Source organism: Schistocerca nitens, chromosome 4 (genome assembly GCF_023898315.1).
Source record: "Schistocerca nitens isolate TAMUIC-IGC-003100 chromosome 4, iqSchNite1.1, whole genome shotgun sequence".
Lineage (NCBI taxonomy): Eukaryota > Metazoa > Arthropoda > Insecta > Orthoptera > Acrididae > Schistocerca > Schistocerca nitens.
Genome location: NC_064617.1, coordinates 196038735 through 196065062, shown reverse-complemented (window position 1 = coordinate 196065062; position 26328 = coordinate 196038735). Strand labels below are relative to the sequence as shown.

The 26328-nt window shown below is 37.2% G+C and overlaps 1 protein-coding gene across 3 annotated transcripts in view; it reads left to right on the top strand.

Annotated features, from left to right (window-relative positions):
* The window catches only part of LOC126253246 (uncharacterized), an 81053-nt gene that overhangs the window by 46834 nt on the left and 7891 nt on the right, over nucleotides 1-26328 (top strand). For all 3 annotated transcript variants that reach the window (XM_049954438.1, XM_049954439.1, XM_049954437.1), the window contains exons 4-7: nucleotides 1353-1485; nucleotides 2479-2620; nucleotides 10543-10737; nucleotides 22787-22861. In XM_049954438.1, the coding sequence (XP_049810395.1) occupies nucleotides 1353-1485; nucleotides 2479-2620; nucleotides 10543-10737; nucleotides 22787-22861 (545 nt within the window). The remainder of the gene's footprint in view (nucleotides 1-1352; nucleotides 1486-2478; nucleotides 2621-10542; nucleotides 10738-22786; nucleotides 22862-26328) is intronic.

Sequence of the window (26328 nt, the reverse complement as noted above, 5' to 3'; positions counted from 1 at the left end):
GGATCCCCCGTCCCAATCCATCTTCTCTACATCATGTAGTTAGGAATTTCCTTACAACACGTGCTTCAGTTCAGCCGTCCTTCTGGTCCCAGTCTTCAATATTCCCTGTTCCACTTCCACCTCCTTTGTGTTATCGTTTCCCTTACTTCACTCATTCTACATTTTAGAGGTAAAAATTGACACACATCTGAGATGACAAGGATTTTTATTGAAACTAAAAAGAGTGCAAAAACTGGCCAACAGATGACACTGCCCAGTGAGGTGTTGCTTTTCAAACTGTCATTATGACGGGTGTGAGGTATGTTGATACATTACAGAATTGCATCATCTGTTGCCCGGCTGGTAAACACCTGCTGGAAGACATGACTTTTGTGCAGGATGGCGTTTCAGCCCATATTGCTACAAGTCTGAAAGATCTCTTGTGCACATCATTTGGTGAGGATCACAAGTTGAGCTGCCACTTCCATCATGCTTGACCTCCGAAGTCTGCAAACGTCAATCTATGTGATTATTGTTTGTTGGGCTATCTGAAGTCACAAGGCTACTGTGATTGTCCGATCTCATTTGGGGTGCTAAAAGACAACATCTGATGGTAATTGTAGCTACTGATATGCTGTACAGTTCTCTATACTGTTCCTCGTGTATAGTATTGATAAATGACGACTGACAGATTGAGCATTTGCTATAAAGGGTAATTGTAGCTACTGATATGCTGTACAGTTCTCTATACTGTTCCTCGTGTATAGTATTGATAAATGACGACTGACAGATTGAGCATTTGCTATAAAGAACATTGTCTTGCAAAAAATCAATTGTTATGCTAATTACTGCTTTTGTATAGTAAGAAGTGATCTGTTGCTCATTTTGGGCAATTATTTTGGGTTTCAATAAAATCCCATATCATTTCAAGCATGAGGGTCAATTTTTACCTCTCTGCCTACATTATTCCTTGAAGTATTGAATTTTCAAATGTTAAGAGACTTTGGGTCATGCTGTATATTCTTTCATGAAAACAATGAAACTGTGAAAAGTATGTCTTTGTTATGAGTAATGCTGGAGTATTAAGTCCTCTGCATTTACTGACTGTTTCTTTCAAAATTAGTTTATTAGTTGCCTGGACACTCATAAGCCAGCAACCTGTGGTAATATATTAACTGAGAATGGAACATGCGTGCTTTGTCATTTTCTTAATCAAGTCAGTGCTTTACAGGGGAAAAGTGTGAAGTTTGTCAACATCAAAAGAAAATCAACATGTCAATCTTTTTGTACAAAATAACACGTAAGATTGTGTCGCTCTTAACATATGAATTTTTAATTTGATACTAAAGAATTTTATTTTACCTATTCTTAAGTGAGAATCGTCTGGCTGAAGAATCTGTCGATGAACCAGAAGCACTAGAAGATGAAGAACAAAGTTCCACAGTGCCAGTGCCTCAAGTAAAAGTTGGACCAAATGGAGAAATTATTCTTGATGAGCAAAGCTTGGTGAGTGCCGTAATGAAGTTAGCATATTGCTGTCTTGGGAAATATTCACCACTCTGTGTATATAAATTAACAAAACCTGTATCTGCTGAGATGTCTTGGCTATTAAAGTTACGATAATATTGTCGCAGAAGAAGCTGAGTAACACTGTGGTTTAGTGGTTACTATACCAAACTGTTGCATGGAGGGTTGTGAGTTCAAAACTCACCTGGACTGTTCAATTTTAATTTGTATATTCGGTTCGAGTGGATTCTAGAAGTATCCACGAATGTGAAGAATCATTGTACTGGAATTTTCTGTAGCTGTATATATATACTGTATGTGTTCTGGCCAGAGGCAGCTCGCTCCATGCTCTTGTATGGGCAAGTGCTCAATAAACCTTGGTTAACTGAATTTAATGTTTGTCATTCATCTAATTACACTTCTTCTAAGTGACATTATTGTAACATATTCAAACAGGAACAGACTATAGGATTCCCAGGCGCCACAATAACCACAAGCTATTTCAATGAAACTATTGCAGCAAGACTTGTAGAGTGCTCTTATTATATGGAAACTATATTAAAGAAATATTTATATGTTCTGATAATGTATATCAGATTCTGCATACGTTTCAAGGTGGGTCACAGTAGTAAGAGTAGCTTGTTGTTGCCTTCTCAACACTATTGCATGCCAGTCATTTACTTTGATGTAGGTAGTCTAGAAGACACAGAAAATCCAAATTATTGAAGCAAATTTTTTGTGACTAATTACTGTGTCTTGATGATGCTGACTGATTCATTTATTCATGTGGACAATTTAATGTTGGCTGTAATAATGTAAAAGGCATGGGGTGCACAAATGAGTAAAGAGAACACAAAGAGTTCTTTCATATGTGACTCTTCTTATTCTTCCATCTTTTTAGAACCGATCACAATTTTCAGCTTCAGTGACTATTAATATCTTCATTTGTGAATATGTCAGTCAGGATTGTAATTGTCTTGTATTTATGTGTAGGTTATTGAGACAACAGATGCCAAAAAGAATTGGAATGATCTTCAGAACTCTGAAGTTATTATGGATTATGGTACTGGCACTACAACTTTCAATGCTTACAGTAAAAAAAGAAAAAACAAGACAAAAGATTGGAACAGGGAAGGTGAGTATATGGCTATGAGAAAAGAATGTTAATTTTCATTAATTTAAGGAAGTGGAACTGAAAGGTGTTGCATGACGACATAAGAGCAGCATTGAGAAGATGTGCAGAATGAAGAAAGTAGGCAGTAATGTTAATCATTATATTCAGTTTTGAACTACTATTGGTTATCTAACAAAAGCTGATGAGCAACATGGGAGAAGAATCACCAGATAGTAAAATCAGAACTCCATATCAATGATTCATACTTAAGTCCCATTGCAGAATAGTAAAAAGTATCGCATGTAAATGCTTCTTGCTTCAACCCCGAAATTACTTTATCTCCATGATTCTGATAAAATCACTTTTTTGTTGAGATGTATGGGCTCAAATTAATTGTTCATACAATGTTTGGTGACCATCATAACACGTATTTGTAAATCCTAAAAATCTTTCCATATAAAGTGAGGACCCAGTAACATAGTGCCAAGAGATCTTTGTTTTTTAAATGATATTAAGATTATAAGAAACTTCAAAAAAATTTCATTATGGGTTGATGCTCTTAAAGTTAAATACTTGCATTAATTCTGAGGCCTTAGTATAAAATTCAAGTTTAAGATGAATTCTTTCACTACACATTCACTTCTGTGGTGTATCATAAGTATGGCTTTAAAGAGTCTCCTGTTGTAGTAAATAATTGTGAATACCTGGAAACATGCAGTGAGTTTTGAACATTTAGTAAATGAAAATATAGCGATAGTTATAACATGTGTGGCAATTTTTGCTGCCCGAGTCCACTGTCACTTGGGTCCAGCTTAGAGGAGAAAGCTCTGCTCATACATTGCAATTTATTGTATGTAATAAAATACTTCCCATTATGATATCAACTACTGATAATATGGCCATCTAAATACAAGGACTATTAAGAAAGTAATTTCCGTTTATTTAAAAAAAATTGGTTTACTATTCTGTGAAAGTGCACACTAATTTATTTTTGCACATAGTTTCCAGCCAGATTGAGATAATTGTAGTGTTTAATGAGCTTTGAAATTCCACTTTCATAGAATTCTGCTGTCTGTGGCTGAGACCAACCTACAGTGCTGGTTTTCAACTCACCTTTGTACAGAAGAGTATGAATAATCTGTGGAAAATACAAAGCTCCGTGATGGTGACTCTGCAGTTTTCTTTAACCATTTCATCAACCAAACAAATGAGATCTACATTCGTGGTACTTGGTTAACAAACTTCCCCACGCATGAGTATTGTGAATGCAAATTTGATTTGTTTGGTTGATTAAAAAACCGCAGATTCACATCAGGGAGCTTTGTGTTCATTTTCCACAGATTATTCGTACTATTCTGGACAAAGGAGAGTTGAAAACCAGCTTTGTAGGTTGGCTACAGTTACAAGTGGCAGAATTCTAGGAATGGGGAATTTCAAAGCTCTGCCTGGAAACAAAGTGGAAAAATAAATTAGTGTGTGTTCTTTCATGGTATTGTAAAATAAATTCTGTAATTTTTTTCACTTCTTTTTTAAAATAATTGGAGGCTACTTTATGAATAGCCCTTGTATAAGGAGGCTTGCACACATTGCAGATTAATTTCTGACTAAAGGAGTGGAGGCTGTCCTTGAAATGTTGAGCTTAAATTAATAATGTCTGTAACTAGGATACGCATACTGAATAAGGTAATACAAATGACGCACTGGACTAGTTTGGGGGTAGTAGTGTTCAAATAATTATCTAGTTAACTCTATTTAGATTTCCTTATTTTTAGTTGGAGGGTACAGGTTGTTTCTTCAGTGATGCCACAACTGATTTTTTTCTCTGCCTTGTCCACCTGAGTTTGTGCTCTATTTTAATGACCTCATTGCCAATGGAGCGTAACAATCAAAATGTCCTCCTCTGCTCCTTTGAAAGCCTTCAGTCACTACACTGCTGCAGTAGATGCAACTATTACTTTATCTCTCAAAAGTCAGAGTTGTGATGACTTTTCACACACGATAATAAATATTGCATGGTGTTCTTTCAGATGTTATACTGAGTGTGTTACAGGGTGTAGACACTCTTTGATTGTGATGCTGTTGGAAGTGCTAGTTATGTTCTTTTTGAACTTGTTTTGGATACGTGGCTTGTTTAATACTCTTTCTATTTTAAATTTTCTCACGGATAAAAATTACAAATATTGAAACCTGGAAAAATCTGCTTTGCCAATACCCATACTCGCTGCTCGTTCTTCAGGAACAATGTGTGTATATAATCTTCGTGTACAGTCAACCACCTCATAATGAAACCTCCTGGCAGATTAAAACTGTGTGCTGGACCTAGACTCGAACTCGGGACCTTTGCCTTTCGTGGGCAAGTGCTCTACCAAGTTTTAATCTGCCAGGAAGTTTCAAATCGGCGTACACTCCGCTGCAGAGTGAAAATTTCATTCTGGAAACTTATCATAATAATTGAAACATTGCAAGCTTGAACTACCAGAATGTTCACAACACTCATTGTCCTAAAACTGTAGTACTATATTTTATTTAAGGTATTGATGTGGTTGTGCTAGTATTAATACTTCACAACAAAATTGTTAATACAAAAGATGTGAGTGCATTGGTGGGGTACCAATGACACTATAAACAAGAAAGTGCTGTGACCTACACGGAAAGAGCTGCAGGTAGAAATTATTGTGACTATGATCTAGAACAAACAGGCAGGATATAGCTAAAATGTAGATATTCGCGTCTCTTAGACAGGTACTTGAATGATTTGATTCAGGTTGGTAACATGTAGAGCAGCTATTGTTCAGGTTCAAACAAACCAACCTCTAGAAAGATGTATACCTAGCAGACTAATTAAAGTTGATAGAGATCCCACTTGGTGTTTGTATAATATCAGGAAGCATCTTAAGTAAAAGTGTCCAATGCACAATAGGTTCAAAACAAAGCATAAATCAACATATAGGTAGATGTTAATTGAAATGTTTTTAGTTACCAGAAGTGTAGCAGAATATGTCAGGACTTGTCTCAAAACTGCAATCAAAGTTTGACATATGCTTAAACTGTTAGTAGTGCACAAATCAGTGCCCAAACACTTGTAGGTGGGACAAGAACCGAAATAGAAAATAGCAAAGGAAAATTGAGGAATATTGCCATCATTCAGTGGCTATATTGCTGCTGAGGCAAGTAATATAGTAATCAGTTCGGAGTGCAAATATTATGAAAAGGATAGTGGAGCTGCTGAGCTTCGGACAGGCATAACAAAAAGAATGCTAAACAAGTGACCTTTCAGCCAAAAGATCTCCTGAAGTAGACAAACGCACCCACAAGTGTGATTCCCCCCCCCCCCCCCTTTACACACACACACACACACACACACACACACACACACACACACACACGAGACCACTGTCTCTGGTCACCGAGGGCAAACTGCGAGCAGTTCTGAATGCTGTTGAGTGTGTGCCAAATTATACACAGAATTTTCTAGTGAATTAGCACCATTTTTTTGCTATGATTTACTGCAAATTTCTCGAGCAGAGGTATGTTTCCCATGTTTGGAAAAGAGAAAAAAGTCACACCATTATATATCCCATGGTTGGTAAAGAGCACAAGTCACAACAGTATCCAACAGAGAAATATATTCTATCAGTATAATTGCCTTCATATATCACTCACATCTATTTGTAGTGGAATTCTAGAACACATTCTTGGTTCAAACATTATGATATACATGGAGTAAAATAATATTCTACATGGAAATTGGCATGGGTTCTAGAAACATCAAACATGCAAAACCCAACTCGTGCTCTTCACACATGCTATCCCCAGTCCAGTGGATAAACTAAAGCCAGTTTCTTCAGGTTTTCTGAACTTCAAAAACCCTTTCTTTCAGTATTCCATTAGTGCCTTTTAAAGAAAATGTGTGGCCCATGGCATATCTAATCAGTTTTGGAACTGGTCAAAAATTTACTAAAAGACAAGACAGGCATGTTTTCCACAGTCATGTATAGAGACTGAAGTAATGAAGTAATGCCTTGATTAATATCAGATATGCCACAGGGAAGTGGAATAGGACTATTGCCATTTGTATTATACATTGATGACTGAGCAGATAGCATTAGTTTCAAGCTCAAGCTTTTCTCAGTCAGTGGAGTTATTTGTGAGGAAATTGCGTAAGGTAAAAATTACAGTAATGTCGAGTTAGATAGACCCTATGTACAAAATATCAGCCTGATGCAAGGCCTGGGAACTAACTCTTAACCTGGAGAGTTTCAGAGTTGGGCATTTCACTAAATGTAAAAATATGGCGTACTCTGACAGGAAGTTTAGTGAGTCTCATATAGTGTCAATAACGGCGTACAAATATTTGGGAATAACAATATGTATAGGTATGAAGTGAAACTAACAAATAGGCTCAGTTGTGGGTGAAGCAAATGGCAGCCTGTATTTCTTTGATAGAATACTGTGGAAATGCAGTTTGTTTGCAAAAGGGAGCACTTGCAGAGCTTGTATTGAACACTGCTTAAAAAGTGTGTGTTTCTCATACAGGTTGGACTAAGAGGACAAATCAGATAAAATGTGAGTGATTCAAGTTAGTCTGACTGGCAAGAAAGTGTAATAGAAATGTTGAGAAGTTGTAATTGAATTGTTGAGAAATTGTAATTGATAGACATGGTAAGGAGCAGAGTTGGAGGGAAAGACAGAAGAAGATGCATGGGCATTGGGGTCAGGAGGGTTGTGCAGTGTATGAGGGCGATGACATGGAGGTGTGAGTTGGGAGGAAGTAACATGACAGAGGAACAGGAATCTGTTGGGTTGAGGGTAAATGTGAACATGGTTAGCGAAGAGGCCAGGAGGATTATGGGAGCAAAGGGTAGGCCTATATAGCGAGGGTAACTCCATCTGTGCAGTTCAGAGTAGCTGGTGCTGGAGGCAAGGATCCAGACAGCAGGGTTTTTGAAGTAGGCCTTGAAGTCGAACACATTGTGTTAACTAGATAGTTACTTACTCACATATTTACTTACTTTCATGTTCCATGGTTTAGTTGTATGATACATTGTGATGATGAGGGACGAGTCATGTTACATTCGCTTCACAGTTAATTTGTAAATATGGATACGTGCTGAACATTTATAAGACTGTGTTGTTGTTGGTCTACCCCCTCACCTCTCTCTCTCTCTCTCTCTCTCGTGCATGCGCGTGCACACACACACACACACACACACACACACACACACACACACACACACACACACAAAACAACCATCACAACTGTGTGGTCAACTCTGCTCTCAACCAGTTTGGCAGCGGCCAGTCATTCTGGTGGTCAGCTGGTTCACGGTCTTGCACACACAGTGCTGTGCAGAAATTGCAGCAGAGCTGGTATATTAAGTGGCTGTTTTCACAGGTGGTCATGCCGTTGATTGGTAAAGGGTAAGCATGTGACAGAACTATAATAAGATGTGGTGGGTGAGTGAATCAGGCAGTTTTGCACCTGGTTCTCCCACAGGGATATGACCACTGTGGCAAGGGGTAGAGAATGGAAATATCATAGGGATGGACCAGGATGTTGGTGTAGGACAGGTAAGCTGAAAATACCACCTTAGAAGGTGTGGGATAGTCAAAGCCCTGGCAAAGGACATGATTAAGTTGCTTCAGTCTGGGAAGATATTGTGTTTGCAGTTGGTTCTCGTAGGTGGTTAGAAGTTCAGAGATGTGTGAGGATACGGTGCGGGAAATTTTTTGTAGACTGGCTTTGGGGATAGTGCCTGTCTGTGGAGCCCTTTGTGAGACTGAAGATTGGGATTCTCATCACTGCAGATATGCCCTCTACAGGTGGCCAGGCTAAATGGGAGTGATTTATTGGTTTGGTTGAGGCATAAGCTGTCAAAATGCAGGTCCTGTTGGTGGTCGGTAAGCTTGATATACACTTCAGAAAGATGTCATACACGTTGTGAGAACTTTATTAGAAAACCTCAAGCTCTGTCTTTCAGGGCAGGATTCGGACATATTCTTCAGTATCCCTATGTTTCTATCCCATGGAGAGATTTTGCAGATAAAATTAGGAAAAAACTGTGAATTAAAGAGGAGTAAATCTTGAATGTATGATTGAACGAGAAGTAATTTTTGCCACACATTTCACAATATATGTAAATGTAGGGATAGTTATTCTTTAAAAAGAGTATCCTGCTGTAGAGACTAAGACATGTTATCTACAACTGTCTCACAAATCAGTAATGAGAATGGTACACATCAGTTGTCGAATGTGTGATATATTTACCACATCATGTTTTGATACTTTGTTATCCCATTATCATGTGTTATATAATACAAGAAAACATAAATCAATACATTGGAGTAAAACACATAATTACAACCTTGTAAATATTTATATTGTCTTGTAGTGTAACCTACCTTAAAGTTTCTATGCCATTCAGCACTGTCAGAAATAAAAAACCAACAACAAACGTGCACTTTCAGATGAAAGTTCTTCCTTGGACAGCTCAAATTAGTGCATAATGCTCTCACAAACCACAGTTATATACTAAAGACAGCTGCCTTTATCTTCTGAAAGTAATACTATCCTGTAATGTATGTATCACAGCCCCTAACATTGCTACTACCGCAGTAAAATCTTTGATTGTTATGTGTTAAGTCCTAGCAAATCCTAAAAACCAATAATGCATTTACACTTGCAATTTGTGCATCCAAATAGAATGATCAACAGAAAACATTAAAACTTATACATACATGACAACCATAAGTAAGAGGATTAGACTGTTACTTAGCAACTAATGGTAGAAGGATAATGTAGCAGGATTTTTCAATGTCGTGACTTTTGTCAGCAACATTAAAAACTATAAAGTAGCTCTTGTTTCCTTACTGAAAAGAAAATTTTACATTCACCATGTAGATCTACAATGGGAGCTGAAATACCATTTGGTAGTTCCCAAAGCTTTGCTTGTATTCATGGCCGGTGGATTAATTTTGAGAGATGCAGAGAAGTAGTTCATATGAAACACACATTCCATTATCCCATCTGAAGATATTGTTTGCTCATTTTTTGTCTATCTTAGAATCTGGTCAGTCATGGTGGTGACCACTGGGACTCGTTAATGGAAACAGGACTTTTTTAGTTTGTTAATATAATTAATCAATAATATTGTGGAGATGCTGAGTCGCAGATGGATAGATGTTACATCCCATCTTGGATTTTCCGTTTTTAATATAATTAATCTTTTAGTATAGCAAAATTCAGTTGATGGGCTTTAAAATTGAATGTTAGGTTAAGTAAAAAGGATGTAATGTGTCAAGATGATATATTATTAATTCGATTTAAATAAATAGTGTGTTAAAAAAAAGCATTTATGCAGGTAGTGGTCATCAGCCCATAGTGAAATGTCCCCTTGTTATTGAGCTATATGCTGCAATAGATATTCTAGTGGTGTGAAAACATCCTTAAATTGAAGTTTCAGATGGTGTTCTAGCACATACTTTATTAATTACAATCCTGCAAACATGTCCTAGGGAGAAGGAGAATATAGAAAATGTAACGAATACTGTCCAACTGATGCCTGTTCCTTAGAAAATCAATTGTTCATTCTGGAATTATTTGTTCATTAGATTTTTGTATCCTTTCTCTTGTGAAGAAAACAGGTACAAAATAAAGTATAAGAAAGACTGCATGGATAGAACTGTCAGTTTCCTTCCAATACAACATTGCACAGGGTTATCCTAATCTATGGGCACACTCTTTGCTTGATCTTTTGGGATATTTTGATTGGGTTATTTATATGTGTTGATTTCTGTTTCAAAGAATTAATTGTTGAAAACTGTTTTTCAAACTGATGGTTTTTTTTCTGTAATATTTTCTTTCCACAGATAATTACAAGAATTCTTATATAGTTTTATAGTTATTGTTCATCATTTTCCCATGTCCTTTTCTGTTTAATTAGAAACATTAAGATTTTACCGGGCTCTTCACACTGTGGGAACAGACTTCCTTGTGATGCAATCACTGTTTCCCAAATTCACTCGCAAGGATCTAAAGGACAGATATAAAAAAGAAGAAAGAATTAATAGGGACTTAGTGGAAAAAGCTCTACGAAATCCACTTACTTTTGATTTGACAGAACTGCAGAAGGAATTTGGTAAGTGTTCACAAAATCCATTACTTTAGCCCTTACATCATTAATGTCTGATGTGTTCCATATGGGTGAAAGCTACTCCTTCATACTTGTTAATTAACTTTTCTCTTGAAAGTGTATAATTCTTATCGTAAATCAAAGCAATGTGAAGGATAATATGTTATTTGCAGAATATAATTAAGTAGTGTGTGTGTGTGTGTGTGTGTGTGTGTGTAAAACAGTGCTGTTAAAGGTGATAGTTTTGCTGCCTAAATATTCTTCCTGTTTTACAGTTTAACCACTCTTAATAATCTATCCAGGGTGTATACGACCCGGGACAACCGGGAGAATGGGAAAAACCCGGGAATTTTTTCATCTGGGAGAAAACCGGGAAAAACCCGGGATTTTTTTAGAATTCCGGGAATTTTTCGTTGTTTCAGTTTTCAGTTAAATTTTTGTAATTTTGACTGATAAGAACCAATACTCAAACAAAGGATATTACTGTATCCCGCTATTGCAGAATAATACTGCAGCATTAAAACATGAACGAGAGAAAAAAACAAAAATAAAATAAAATTGCAAAGGAAATGCACCATATAAAATCACGCAGTGCTCGTACAAGTGTCTACCGACAGCAAAATGTGTCAAAGGCTTTCGGAAGACTATGCAATGAATCACAACAACAAATTGCCTCCGATGAGCGTGTCGTCACAACTGTTTACATTAGACTCATTCAATCAATTGCGTTTGGGCTCATGCTCACGTGCAGTTGAGTTTCATATGAGTAGTACCGTCTCCCGCTTCTGGCTACAGAAATGTGGCTGTTGGCTGTGTAAGCAGCAGTAGCAGCAACCAGCTGCCAGATTCACACTTGCGCAGCAGGCCCGGATCTAGTGTGGGGTGGGGACAAACCGGGGTATCTGAACCGGGTGGCAATTTCAGAGGGAAGGGGCAAATTCATATTCTTGAGGAAACAAACCTTGTTTCACAAAGCACCTAGCATCCAGCTCACGTTGGTCTATCAATTATTCATGTTGTTGTTGTTGTTGTTGTTGTGGTCTTCAGTCCAGAGACTGGTTTGATGCAGCTCTCCATGCTACTTTATCCTGTGCAAGCTTCTTCATCTCCCAGTACTTACTGCAACCTACATCCTTCTGAATCTGTTTAGTGTATTCATCTCCTGCTCTCCCTCTACGATTTTTACCCTCCATGCTGCCCTCCAATACTAAATTGGTGATCCCTTGATGCCCCAGAATATGCCCTACCAACCGATCCCTTCTTCTGGTCAAGTTGTGCCACAAACTCCTCTTCTCCCCAATCCTATTCAGTACCTCCTCATTAGTTATGTGATTTACCCATCTAATCTTCAGCATTCTTCTGTATCACCACATTTCGAAAGCTTCTATTCTCTTCTTGTCCAAACTATTTATCATCCACGTTTCACTTCCATACATGGCTACACTCCATAGAAATACTTTCAGAAACGACTTCCTGACACTTAAATCTATACTCAATGTTAAAAAATTTCTCTTCTTCAGAAACGCTTTCCTTGCCATTGCCAGTCTACATTTTATATCCTCTCTACTTCGACCATCATCAGTTATTTTGCTCCCCAAATAGCAAAACTCCTTTACTACTTTAAGTGTCTCATTTCCTAATCTAATTCCCTCAGCATCACCCGATTTAATTCGACTACAGTCCATTATCCTCGTTTTGCTGTTGTTGATGTTCATGTTATATCCTCCTTTCAAGACATTGTCAATTCCGTTTAGCTGCTCTTCCAGGTCCTTTGCTGTCTCTGACAGAATTACAATATCATCGGCGAACCTCAAAGTTGTTATTTCTTCTCCACGGATTTTAATTCCTACTCCGAATTTTTCTTTTGTTTCCTTTACTGCTTGCTCAATTATTCATATGAATTTGAAATGCACCCCCTGCTGTTTTTTGAGCACATTCTAAGTTGATTTCTGAATGAATTATAAGTTGATTTTTGAATGTGTGCGTATGTAGGTGATGTCTCTGCCAGGGGAATCTTCGTCACATCTAGAAATAAACTTTCCTGCAGACAGAAAGGGACGGGGCTATACGAGCTGAGCGGAATGAAACGAAACCGGTGAATGCTAACTGCTGCTTGTTTATGTGGTTGATTCAGTTTGCGAATGTTCAGCATTGTTATAATTACTAGTGAAATCCGTAGATTCAGACTACCAGAGTGGAAATAAATGACTAACAGGAATAATAGGTAAGAAATATTAGTATTATCTTCTAGGGGCATCCAAGAAAGTGAAATTTTGACAGAAAAGTTTTGGCCCAATCGCTACACTAGACAGGGCCAGTTGTAGTCCGCTTAAGTTCCATTCTGGGAGTAGCGCGGGAAACACATTATACAAACTCGTAATAATGCCGATCCAGAGAATAATTGCTGGACAACTAAACTGGTGATTGTGGCTGGGTTAGTAAAGTTAACCGGAGAATGAGTTTTTACAGTGGTAGGAGTAGTTACAGAATTAGTGATGACAAGACTGTTTGTTAGAACGAGGAAGGAGAAGAAACAGGGACATCACACAAATTATGGAAGAATATGACGATTCCAAATTTATACAAAAATTTAATTCTACTATTTTTCAGTCTGGTGCATGAGAAACTGGAGCGTATGAATGAAATGTGAAACTATTTCCTAACGCAAAGCTTTTTGCTTGTAGTAGGCCAAATAGGTATTTCGTATTGGTACTTCAAGAATTATATATTCTGTCATATTATAAAAATGATCATTATTGCCAAAACATTCTTGCTTATTTGTGTGTGTGTGTGTGTGTGTGTGTGTGTGTGTGTGTGTGTGTGTGTTTGTGTGTTACAATTGCCGCAATATTAGAAAGGCCTATTTTGTTTTATCCAGCACACAGTGACAAAATAGACGTAATCAAATCGAGAAACCACACCAGTCTTCGGTACTGTTTGTATTAACAGCTTTTTCAGTGTTAGACAATGACATTTCCATTTTTCGTGTAGCAAAACATTTGACGAACTTTGATGAGGTAATAGTTCTTTCATAGAAAGAAAAGCACGCCGTGTCAAGCTGTAGCAAGATTAGAGAGAAAAATCACTAGGACGTAAGGACTGAAGAAATGTGTACTGTCTTTACTGGTTTTAGGTATCCTGTATTTAATTTTATGTCACACAGAAGAGCAAGTTATTAGCTAATAGGCAATAAAGAGTCCAGATTTTCTGAAGAGTTCTTGTTCTCCTGGTTACAAATAACCCTATCCAGTATTAATTGCGAGAGGTTACATATAAAGAGGGGCAGGATGTCAAATTGGCCAACTGGGAGCAGGAGAGGTACTACAGAAAATTTTAATTTCCACTGTCCTGAAATAGTTGGCTGGTATCCATTACAAAATATACACGTTTGAGTTCCACAGATCGAAATACAGTGACGTGGGGATACCACCATTTGCAAAGTAGGTTAGAAATCGGATTAATAATATTGCTCACGCAGCATATGTTCGCTTTATTGGGCAACAACAAAGTTATTGACTGTGGATGGTATCGTCAGAATGGAAATAATGAAATCACTGTAAAAAAGTCATTAATTTTGGCACTTATCTTGAATGGATTCCCACGTAGATTTCGTCGAAGTTGTTATGGCTCATCTTGTTGATTCTAGGGTGATTCCACTTCGACTGCTAGAAGGTCCAGATCTGTATTTTAGCAATATTTAAAGACCTAACAAATGTTTTTTTCAGAAAATTCTTAATGATCAAACAATCCAAGATCAGAGCAATGGTATGGTAGAAATAATTTTTGACTTGGTGTTCACGATCCACATTTTTATTAAACTTCTTGTAAATTCACATATACTACTACTTAATTGTCACATCATCAAGAAAACAGTTTTGTATCAATCTTCATATATTTAATTTCCACTTTAACCAAACACAAGACTTGACTGTTCTTTTACAAAGCGAAATAACAACTTAACTACTGCAAAGTGAAACAAAGACGGCCCTGTGCGCATTTGCGCCAAAACGGTTACGAGTAAATAAAAGATTATGACAGTCTCACAGAAATGAATACACACAAGAACTGTAATATATCGATACATCGGAGTACCTATACATTAATAAAACCAAATGTGAATATTGTCACAAAAATATGTCTGTTACTTCGCAGAAAAGTAGTACGATATTACTGGTATCGAGAACTGGGGTTGGAGTGCCGTAATGGTCACGTAAATAAAGAACCATTACAGTGTCTTACATTTCCTTGAAGATATATGTTTTACGTATCAGACTATTCAGAAAGATGTGCGCTACAAAATGAACTTGTTTTTAAAAAGTCGTTTTTTGACATTCTGATGCGCAGAGCAGTCTGAGTTACAGTGGTGGGGGGAGGGAGGGGTAGTCTCCAAGTGACCCATGTTTACATTTGATGATTTTTCTGTTTCCTCTTTGTTTACCGGTATCACGTCAAATAAAAACAAGACGGATTTCTGTGGCTGGGAGCTATCAAGTGAATTGAAATACATTCATATAATTAAGGAAGGCTAATATATGTTACTAGTTTCAGGTTTTCTTTTATTTCCATCTGACTGACAGTCAAGCATTAATCGCCTTGCAGACCAATAAAGTTATTTTTGTCAGTTTGCTAAAGAAATTTGGCTTTTATTAAGCTTTCCTGCTGACGCAGTCAGTTTATTTGAAACGAAGGGTTTAATTCCACACTATTGGCTATTTTCAACTCTTTGCTGCATTTCAAGTGCACGATTTCATCTTCTAGCACGTATGGCACTATGCCATAACAAAGAACCAAACATGGGATAATACAGTACTGGTACTACAAGAAAATTTACCTCCCGAAAACCACACTGAAAAGCTTCATATCAGGTTGAGGTCTACGTCATTGGGAATCTCGACATACAAATGTGCACTGTAAGGCGAACTATGCATTATAGTATGGCTCACGAAATTCCGACGCTCTTGGAGTATCCTCTGAAGTCGTTTCTTTTATGACATAATGTAAGATCTTTTAATGTTTTACACATACAAACATACGGGCTTCCTACGTCACCATAGCCGTGCAAACGTGGTGATGCCTCTTAAATCTGGGGCTCTCTGGCAACTGCTGAAATGAATCTATTTCTAACAGGTCGCGGGAAAATATTGCGAATTGTTGTTCGAAAAGCGTTATTTTCAAAGTAAATTTCCTTATACGCAAAATGAACTATGTGCGAGAATGTACGAAGAATTTCCTAAATCACAGAGTGTTTGCTCTCTTTTAAAAGTCAACTCTCTTGTCACGAGCCATTTAGAAGAATTTCGAGCCCAGACGATCAGAGATTTATGTCGGTAATACAAAATTTTACTGGTGTGTTTGTGTGATGTATCTTAAAGTGTAACATGCGCTAAACAGGTCAACATTATATGTTAAAGCTTAGCTTCTGATGTAGCTTATTAATCTTCGAGACAAATATTATATGTGGAAGCTTTGCTTTTCTTGTAGCAACACTATGTATATTAATTTAAAATTTACCTGTTGATGGAATTCGAATTTATGCTTTCATAATATGAAAATATGCAGCGCAAACGTTGCTTACTTTCATAATACGAAAATATGTAGCGCACACGTTGCTGCACATCAAAGATCTTTCCAAAACATGTTTTTCCCCCTGAGTTTAGTTTTCTAAAGGGCCGGGAAATTCTACGCTGCTGTATAACACCATAGCCATTCAAAGGATTGATAACTTTTACAGTTTTGAGGGAAAGTATACTGTCACTTAACATGTAAAAAGTGTATTTTCACCTGGGAGAAAATGTATTTTTAACTGGGAGATCCGGGAATGTTTTTCCTTGTCCGCGTATACACCCTGCGATTATATTTACAAAACCAGAGCGGTGATTCTGCATTTGTTGCCTTTGGTAACTGAAAAAAAGTCAGAGTTTTCAAGTAGCATTATGGCCTGTTCCAAGATTGCGATGAAAGAAGGCGTTATAGATTTATGACATGTTTTCTACTCACCATATAGCAGATACGCTGAGTCGCAGATAGTTTGTACCTATCCGTGACTCAGCATCTCTGCTATATGGTGAGTAGCAACTTTCCTTTTCGTAATATTATTACATTACATCCTGGATTTTCCACTGTTTGATTTATGAGCTGTTTATTGGACATTATGTAGATCACAGGGATTTGTAATTCACAATAGACTTCATTAAAAATACTTTTAATAACAAAGAAACATTTAACGGTCTTTCTCAAAAAATGGTCAAAAAATCGTTTGCTCCCCTAAGAAACCTAACTGATTGCAGCCAGTACTGAACTACAAATTTGGTATATAAAAACCAAATATGAGGAAGAATATGTGCAATACCTCAGGTGACCACCTTTAGTAACTCACTGCAGCAAAATAGTTAAGTACCTAATTTGAGATATTAGGAGAGATAAACCATACCCCAGGATTAAATCATGAAGCTGCTAATGAGAGAACATACGAATATAAGACAGTAGAATTGTTGGGTACAGTTCCCACAAAAATTGACAAGGTAGAATTCAAAACTACCAGTAGTGTAGTGTAGCCTGAAGCATTACAAGCATTGGAAACCTCAATTTGTGGTGGCAGATTTTTATTTGAAGATATGCTAAAAACATTTTCGACCTAGTTTACACCAAGGGAATCTCTGGGTGGAAAGAAAATCGCATAAATTATATAAACATTTGAAGAAAATCTGCACTAATTCAATATTAACCTTTTCCAATCCACTGTCAAACAATGTCCGACATTACAATTTTCTGCTTCAGCTCCAATGTCAGATGATGTGTGACATGTTTCCATTATTGTGCTTTCTGTCTGCTCCATTGTTGAATTTGCTACACTTAGTACAAAGACCTGACAACTCAAAGTGTGTCGTATTCACACATTTATAGTATGATAATGGCTGGTAAAACACACATAAATGGGGACGATATTGGCAGGTAGCTTTTCGAAGACATGGAGGACGAAGGAGAATTTAGTGATGAAAGTGATTGGGAAGAATCAAAATCTACGGATGTAGTGGAAGTGACGAAGACACACAAACTGTAGCAAATACCTAGAAAGTTAATCGTGATGGTGACAGTGAACTCGTGAAGTTTCCTTTTTGTGTCACGCAACAAAGTTTCACCATTCCTTGTGGTGATTGACCAAAAAGCCGAACTCGATATTTTCAACTTTTCTTCACTTAGAACATAATATTGAAAATGCGTATGTTACAAGTATGTACACTAAAGAAAACACACAGAAAGTCACTCCACTTACAAAACTCTTAATGTGGCTTTCGTGGAGGTATACTTCATTAGAAGAACTGAAGGCTTTCATGGTGTAATATTGAATATGGCCTTTAATTTGAAAGCAGAATTAGATGACTATTTTACAGAAGACTGGCTAGAATGAACTCCGTTTTTCAAGGAGGAGGGTGTGTGTGTGTGTGTGTGTGTGTGTGTGTGTGTGTGTGTGTGTGTGTGTGGTGTTTCCCAAATATTTTGGATGCTGCATTTAGTTCCGCCTGTCACAATACCTCAGGAATATCAGTGTATCTAAGGGAGCAAGGTGAAGAACATTAGTGAGTATGTTGACAGTAAATGCAAATATCTTTATGTTCTGAAAAGAAATGTGGCCATAGATGAGAGCACAGTAGGATTCAAAGGAAGAATTCAATTAAAGTGCTGACACCCAGAGAAGCTTATGAAGCGGAGGTTTCAAGGTTTCTGTGTGATTCAGGAAATGGTTATATTTTTTCTCACATTCAGTATTATGGAAAGACAATGACAAAAAGTCTTAATTCACCCTGATTTACACTTTGCAATCGGAATAGTGATTCATTTGGCATAGCAATTGCTAGCTTGTGCAGTTGGTTCAGGCCATCACATTTTACTGACAGGTTCTACACAAGCCCTCAACTTACTTGGGAACTTCACAAAATGAAATTGTTTCTTACAGATAAAGCTATGCCTTCTGGGAAGGATTTTCCACACAATTCGAAGAAGATAAAACTTGCTGAATGTGAGCTATGTGCCTATCAAAGTAGGATGAAACTTACGTTCATTCCATAATGAGAGGTTACTGACTACATTGAGTACATTCTTTGGTCTTCAAAGCCAATTGATCACTGGGTATGGGAAGAAATAGATCGTGCAGTTCCTGAAACCCATTGTTATTTTGGAGTATACGAAGTTAATGGGAGGAGTGGACAGGGCTGATCAGTACTTTGGTTACTATGGTTTTACAAGGTGGTTGTACAAGTGGTGGAAAAAATTATGCGTCTCACTGATTGAAATTGCTGTTGTGACCAGTTATATTCTTTACCCAATAGACAAAAACAAATGTGGAGAACAACTGCAGATTTACCTTTCGTACAAAGAAATCTAATCGGGCATCTGGTCTGCCAGGTAAGAAATACAAATTCAAAGAAAAGAGAAAGACAGTCATCTGACATTGAGGAGAGACTAAATAGGAAGACTCATTTAATAATGCAGAATGAAAAGAAGAAAAAAAAAATTAATGAATGTTTGCAGCAAACACAAGGAGAAAGGAGGAAAAAGAGAACCAATGTTTTTTATGTGAAACATGTAAGAGGAAGCCTGGACTTCATCCAAAAGAATATTTTAGGAAGTATCATGTAGAAAAATTATAAACAACCATAAACAGACACCAATGTGTAGTTTGAAAAACTAGTGTGAAAGATAGTGTAATTGTCAAGTGGTCTCATATTGCATTTAATTTTTTTTTAAACAATAACACGTAATGCCTTACATCCTTACATTCATAAAATAAATAAGAGTTGGGGAGAATGAAATGCATAGAAAAACTGTATCGGGAAGGGCTAATATTCATATCATATGTGAGGTAGCAGTATGTTCTCTCATTATGGCATAGTGGCATTTGGTACGCCTTACAGCAGTGTAGCTACAGCAAAAGAAATCGGCATTGAAATTTTATGTCTACATCCTCGAATGAACATACAGCATTAACCAAAAGGACCCTCTATACTCACTCTCAGGGCAAGTTAAAACAACAAGTTACTGAAATTGAAAGTTGCCTCCATTAAATAGACATTGCAGATAATGCTGTGGTGGACAGCTATAATTCAAAATTGTAATAGACTATCATCAGTTAATGGAAAAGGCAACCAAAAACGCAAAGCAAATCTCAAACCACTAGTTTATAGTAAATTCAAGTAAGAGTGCAGCACTGGAGAAGTTGTCAGTGGTACCTTAGGAGCCTCGAGATGACTGGGTGTTCGTGTTGTCCTCATCATTTCATCATCATCCAGGAAAGTGGCAGAATTGGGCTGAGCAAAGGTTGGGAAATTGTACGGGCGCTGATAACCACGCAGTTGAGGGCCCCACAAACCAATAATCATCATCATGCAAAACAAATGAGTGAACTATTTAACCTGCATTTTTCAAAGATTGTTCATAATCTAGCATCAGGAATCACTGTAAGAGCAAAATCATACAAAACTATTTTTCCAACACCAGACAGGTCAATTTTCATGACACCAGTAACTGAACAAGAAGTCTTAAAAATCATAAGAGCCAAAAATCATCAGTCACATGGAGCTGATGGTATCCCAGATTGCTTATTACAGAACATTTGTCTGCAAATTGTCGCACCTTAAGTAATGTGATAAATGGCTCAATAAGCAGAGTGTTTTTCCCAGAAGTAGTAATGAGCTCTGACTCAGCTATGCAACTGAAGTAGGAGATTAATGAAGAACTAAAAGGCTTTTTTTCTCCTGACTACATGAGAGACAGCTCATATGTTCTTCTATCTATCCAAAAATTACAAAATTGACAATAAAGAAAGTTAAGAAGTAAAAGATATGTTTGTGGGAGCGTATTCTGAAAACTTTGTATCATAGGCTTGCACACTCAATAATAGCATATGTCATCCCTATCTTGGGGGGAGGGGGGGGTTACTCTCAGAAAAATGGTCCTATGTGAAGAATAATAATAAAAGTAATGAAAAGTGAACCAATATAATCAGCCACAAATCCCATGTGCAAAGAACTTGGATGTATTACTAGTTCTCAGTGTCTGTATTCTAGATACAGTCTTTTGTTAAGAAAAAAAACCTTCATATTTTCATAACAAGTGGAGAAAAGGACAACCATAACACATGAACCAAGGCAAAGATTTATCTGGTGAGCTAAAGATTAAGCAGAACTCATGATGGAATGAGAAATATGGGCAGCCTACTCTTTGACATACTAGACATAACAGCAATACTCGTAAGAAGAATGTAAAGGAATTGCAACATACTTTTTATTCTGTTGAATAGTACTGGAAGGCAAACTTGTTTTATTTATGTGACCCCATCCTCTCCCCCACATAATTTAAATCTCAGGAAAACCATCTTCTCAAAATACTATGTACACTGTGGTCAACAGTTCACTTAATTTCATTTTGTATTTGTATCTTGTTGTAAGCATTAGTATTCTAGTTGTCCTATATTGTGTACGGCTGTATAATATATGATGCACAGAACAAATAAATAAAACTGTATGTGTTTTATATTCTGTAGATGTATTAGTATGTAGTTTTTGCATATCATTATAAACATAGTATGTTTCATCTTTTGGTATTTCATAGCTACTGCCATTTTCGGCACAATATTTATGCAGGATTGTTATGTTTACTTTTATTTGAGTTGTTTAAGGTAAATAGTACTTTTTATAGTTGCAACTACTGATTGCGTTTTGTTGTTGCAAGTGCACTATCTTCTTATATAAACTTTTTACTGTGTATTTACCTTCTTATCATCTGTCTCATATCTTTGTGGAAACACAGTATAGTATATGGTTTGTGGGTTCAGTAAATGATATCTAGTAAAACCTGCACTGGAAAAGATAATCTTTGCAAGAAGGTGCAGAGTGTGTGGGGAGAAAAGAAAGGAAGGAAATCACCTAAATAAGCTTGTCTTGTTCTGTAGGATGTTGTTGTTGTTGTTGTTGTGGTCTTCAGTCCTGAGACAGGTTTGATGCAGATCTCTATGCTACCCTATCCTGCGCAAGCTTCATCATCTCCCAGTACCTACTGCAGCCTGCATCCTTCTGAATCTGCTTAGTGTATTCATCTCTTGGTCTCCCTCTACGATTTTTACCCTCCACGCTGCCCTCCAGTACTAAATTGGTGATCCCTTGGTGCCTCAGAACATGTCCTACCAACCGATCCCTTCTTCTTGTCAAGTTGTGCCACAAACTCCTCTTCTCTCGAATTCTATTCAATACCTCCTCATTAGTTACGTGATCTACCCATCTAATCTTCAGCATTCTTCTGTAGCACTACATTTCGAAAGCTTCTATTCTCTTATTCTGTAAACTATTTATCGTCCGCGTTTCACTTCCATACAGGGCTACACTCCATAGAAATACTTTCAGAAACGACTTCCTGACACTTAAATCAATACTTGATGTTAACAAATTTCTCTTCTTCAGAAATGCTTTCCTTGCCATTGCCAGTCTACATTTTATATCCTCTCTACTTCGACCATCATCATTTATTTTGCTCCCCAAATAGCAAAACTCCTTTACTACTTTAAGTGTCTCATTTCCTAATCTAATTCCTTCAGCATCACCCGACTTAATTTGACTACATTCCATTATCCTTGTTTTGCTGTAGGATATATTAGTGAAAAAAAGTGGTATAAGTGTTTACAGAGATAAGAACTCTATGAAAAAACATAACAAGAGAGAAGATGAAAAAAATTAAGAGATACTGTGGTCCAATAAATACATATATAGTGGTTTGTGTAACGCACACATAACTGGATGACTATGTCCTCCACCCCCCCACCCCCCAATCCCGCTCTTTCCAACTATCCCTCTACCTCTCTTCCAAGAAAAAATATCTAATTCCACTCAAGTTAATTTTTCTCAAAAAATAAAATGAGTTTTTGTCATGAAATGTAGCAGATTTACTGTTCGTAAACATTGTTAAAATACATCAAACAAGAAGAGTGTGTCTAACAATAAAAAGTTAATAGTTGGATTATAGTTATCATCTTGACACCATTAAAATATTTCCATATAAATTACAGAGGTGGAACGATTGGAGGAAGAGCAACATAAGAAGGCAGAAAAGCCAAAAAGGAAAGGAAGTGCTCGTCGAAGTTGTAAGTATTTCTAGACATATACATCACTATCTCTCTCTCTCTCTCTCTCTCTCTCTCTCTCTCACACACACACACACACACACACACACACACACACACACAGTGATTATTTAGGAATAAAGTATGTGTGATAGGAACAAAGTACGTGTGTTGCAGATGGAATACCTACATGATTTTGTACTAAAATAAGGGCCTAGGTTCTATTATAGTTAAGCTTATTTAAATGCAAAACATGAAACTGTTTTGGGGTAAAGACAGTCTCATCAGGAGTTAAGAGCATAGTGATTGACCTCTTACACTAATGAGAGCTTATCAAGTAATTGATATTTCCACTGATTTTTGTTTATCTGGCCTTTTAATGTTGAGTATTGATACTTCACAAAGAGATGTGGGCTAAGATAACTTGAGCAATTACTAATTCCTGCTCTCTTTGTTATTTGTCCAATATTTAAGTGTTAATGGTGTCTGAAGATAAGCTGTGTACTTCAGTAACCTGGACTGATGAGATAGAGATTCCAGATGTTGACTTCAGTGAATAATGAGAAATAAATTATTGTGTGTCAGAGAGATCATAAATAAACAAAAGTCAGTGGAGGAAAGCAAGCAAAGTTATTTGCAAGTACCTCCAGGGATTTGTAAGATGGCTGCATGAAAAATACAAGAGATGCAGAAGTGTGTAACTCATTTTTAAGGTGCTCAGTATGGACACCATTTGCAACACAACAAACACCGATATGATGATCAGATTCTTGCGATACATCTCCCAACATCAGCAACTGCATTATTTATCATTTATGGAACACTTCTTATGAACCCCTCAGGGCGGCTCAATAGTCTTTTGTGAGTATGTGTATGGCAAAGATGGAACCACAAGCAATTGCAACACCGACGTCCTTTTGATGTGCTGAAATCTTTCATCTCTGGCTATCCTATCTTGTCTTACTCCTTTCCTCACAATGGCAGCCTTTGATTCCCTAGGTTTTGCTTTCCTTTCTCTGAATATTCATTCATTCATCACCTTTTGGCTGAAGTAACTGTTGGTGCCCTTCTGGTTTTGAGTTTCGTTCTCCAAATTTTTTTCTGTAGTGTCAACTGACGGGGGAAGAACACCTTAAATAGTGCCTACTGCCTGCAGTGTTAAAGATCATCTGTGCACAATACCAGCATAAGCTCACATATTCATTTCAAAACCAACATGGTAGCCAAACTGATGTGGTGTGTTAATTATATACTGTTTCAGTTCAGCTGTCTGACAACAAAGGCATCTTATTGCTGATGTCTGAGCTGCTAGCTCCCCACACCTGCCAAGTAGAAGATGCCCATCTTCCTGGGACATCAGGACTCCCAGCAACAACCAGTGTGCTAGTTGCCCTTTGTGTGTGTGTGTGTGTGTGTGTGTGTGTGTGTGTGTGTGTGTGTGTGTGTGTGTGGCATTTGTGAGGAGAGCTCTTGATTGCAGTAGGTGGCATCAGACCTGACATTTTGCACATTAAACATATTAAATTACACCAAAACAATGGCTGTTCTAATCCAGTCATCTTGTTTGAGGGATATAAAAATTTCTGTGCAGACCGTTATAACCCAACTACTTTCCCTATCCTGGATGCCCCATGGGAAGAGGGACAAGCCAAATGGGTAGGAGTGAAACAATTTATCCAATACTTAATATGTACTTGAACTGATGGGGATACTTTGACTGCAACACAGCCATTATTATTTGTGTAACACACTGAAGATAAATTTGGAAAAGTTGAGCCATTGGGAAATATGCGCAATGTATCACTATTGATTAAAGCTTCGTTTTCTGCACAATCTACAGCTCTTAAGTCATGTGAACGTCTGGGTAACATACCAGTGACAATTGCCCCGTACAAAATATGATCACAGTTGTGATCACAATTAAGTTGTTAATTTTTATTTTTAGATGACTGGTTTCAATCTTCTAAGAGATCATCATCATCAGAGCTACATTCTGTGATGACAAGAGGAATCACTTGCATGGAGAACACGCCTGCACAGGCGGACTTGCTCCACACCAGTGAAACCTACTGTCATCAAAGAATGTAGGTCCAATGATGGTCTCCTAGAAGATTGAAACTGGTCATCCAAAAATAAAAATTAACAACTTAAATGTGATAATGAGTGTGTTCATTAAATAAGTTATAAAATTAATAGATAGCTGTTTGTCCTGGAACAATGTAACAAACAATTTTAAAAACCTTTATCTTAGCCTTTGAAGGACTAGTCCTCTTGGAAAAAGTTAGTCATTGTGTACAGTGCTGATGTGAAACCTTACGTCCCACCGCCTATGAGGTACTTCCAATGCTTACACTTTGGTTGTATGATGTCACACTGCATAGAGTACCCAAAATGATGCAGCTGCAGATGATCATTCCATGAAGGTAGTCTTTGTGAACAACCACCTTTGTGTGCAATTGCACAAAATGCCATGCTCTGCTTTCACCAGTTTGCCCAGTCTTCAAAAAAAAAAAAAAAAAGAATGACCACATACTGTTTATACGATGACTTATTTGTGTGAAAGTCTGTTGTCACTTGTACTGTGCTGTGGTGAGATCCTATGCTAACCTGTCAATAAGACTCCAGCACTGCCTTTACAATTAGCAACACCTCATTTCCAGTACAAGAAGAAAGTTAAATTTTAATCCAGGATTATTTATTGCATTTATATCCTCATGGCTGCATGCAGTTAATGCATCTGCTGTGGCAATACAGAAGGACCAGGCGTAAACAATCAGTACGTGCATAAAATGTCAAACTGCTATGAATGCAATTAACTGTTACTGTCAGTAAAATTGAGGTGCATTGGTAATGGTAAATTGGTATTATGTGTTAGAACTAGTATAAATATTGATTAAATAAACCTCATGCCCCTGCCACTTGTTAATTATGAACTCTAACTCATTTGTACAGAATGTTGGTATGGTAATCGGTACATCAGCAAATCATATAGGAATTATTTTCATGCAATATTATGTAAACTATTAAAGTATCAAACAGGTCAACTGAAGTTTCCGATACATTAAGATTTTTCTTTGCTTCTCTGTGCAAGATAACTTCGGCAACTGTTGGTCTCTTATCACAGACAAATGCCATTGATTGGTGAGATACTCTACAACAGATCATGTCAAATTATTTCATTAACGTCAGCTCGCACTTGTATCCTAAGTTAAGTTAAATTAAATTATAAAGCAAAACTCGGCCTCTTCAGGTGTTTGACATGTGTTCCCAGTTACAGTCCCTATTTGAAATGTGTCTCGTCACCCTAACACGCAATGGAATATCGTCAGCTTTTGAGTTTATTGGGTACGCTAGGGTACTAAACTATCCACACTATTTACAATCACATATTAGTGGGAAACAATAGCTGTATTCTCTCAAAGTATACACTGTGCAAATTCTGGTTTGTGGCTGTTATCAATCACCAGTTGAGACTATTTCTCAATGGT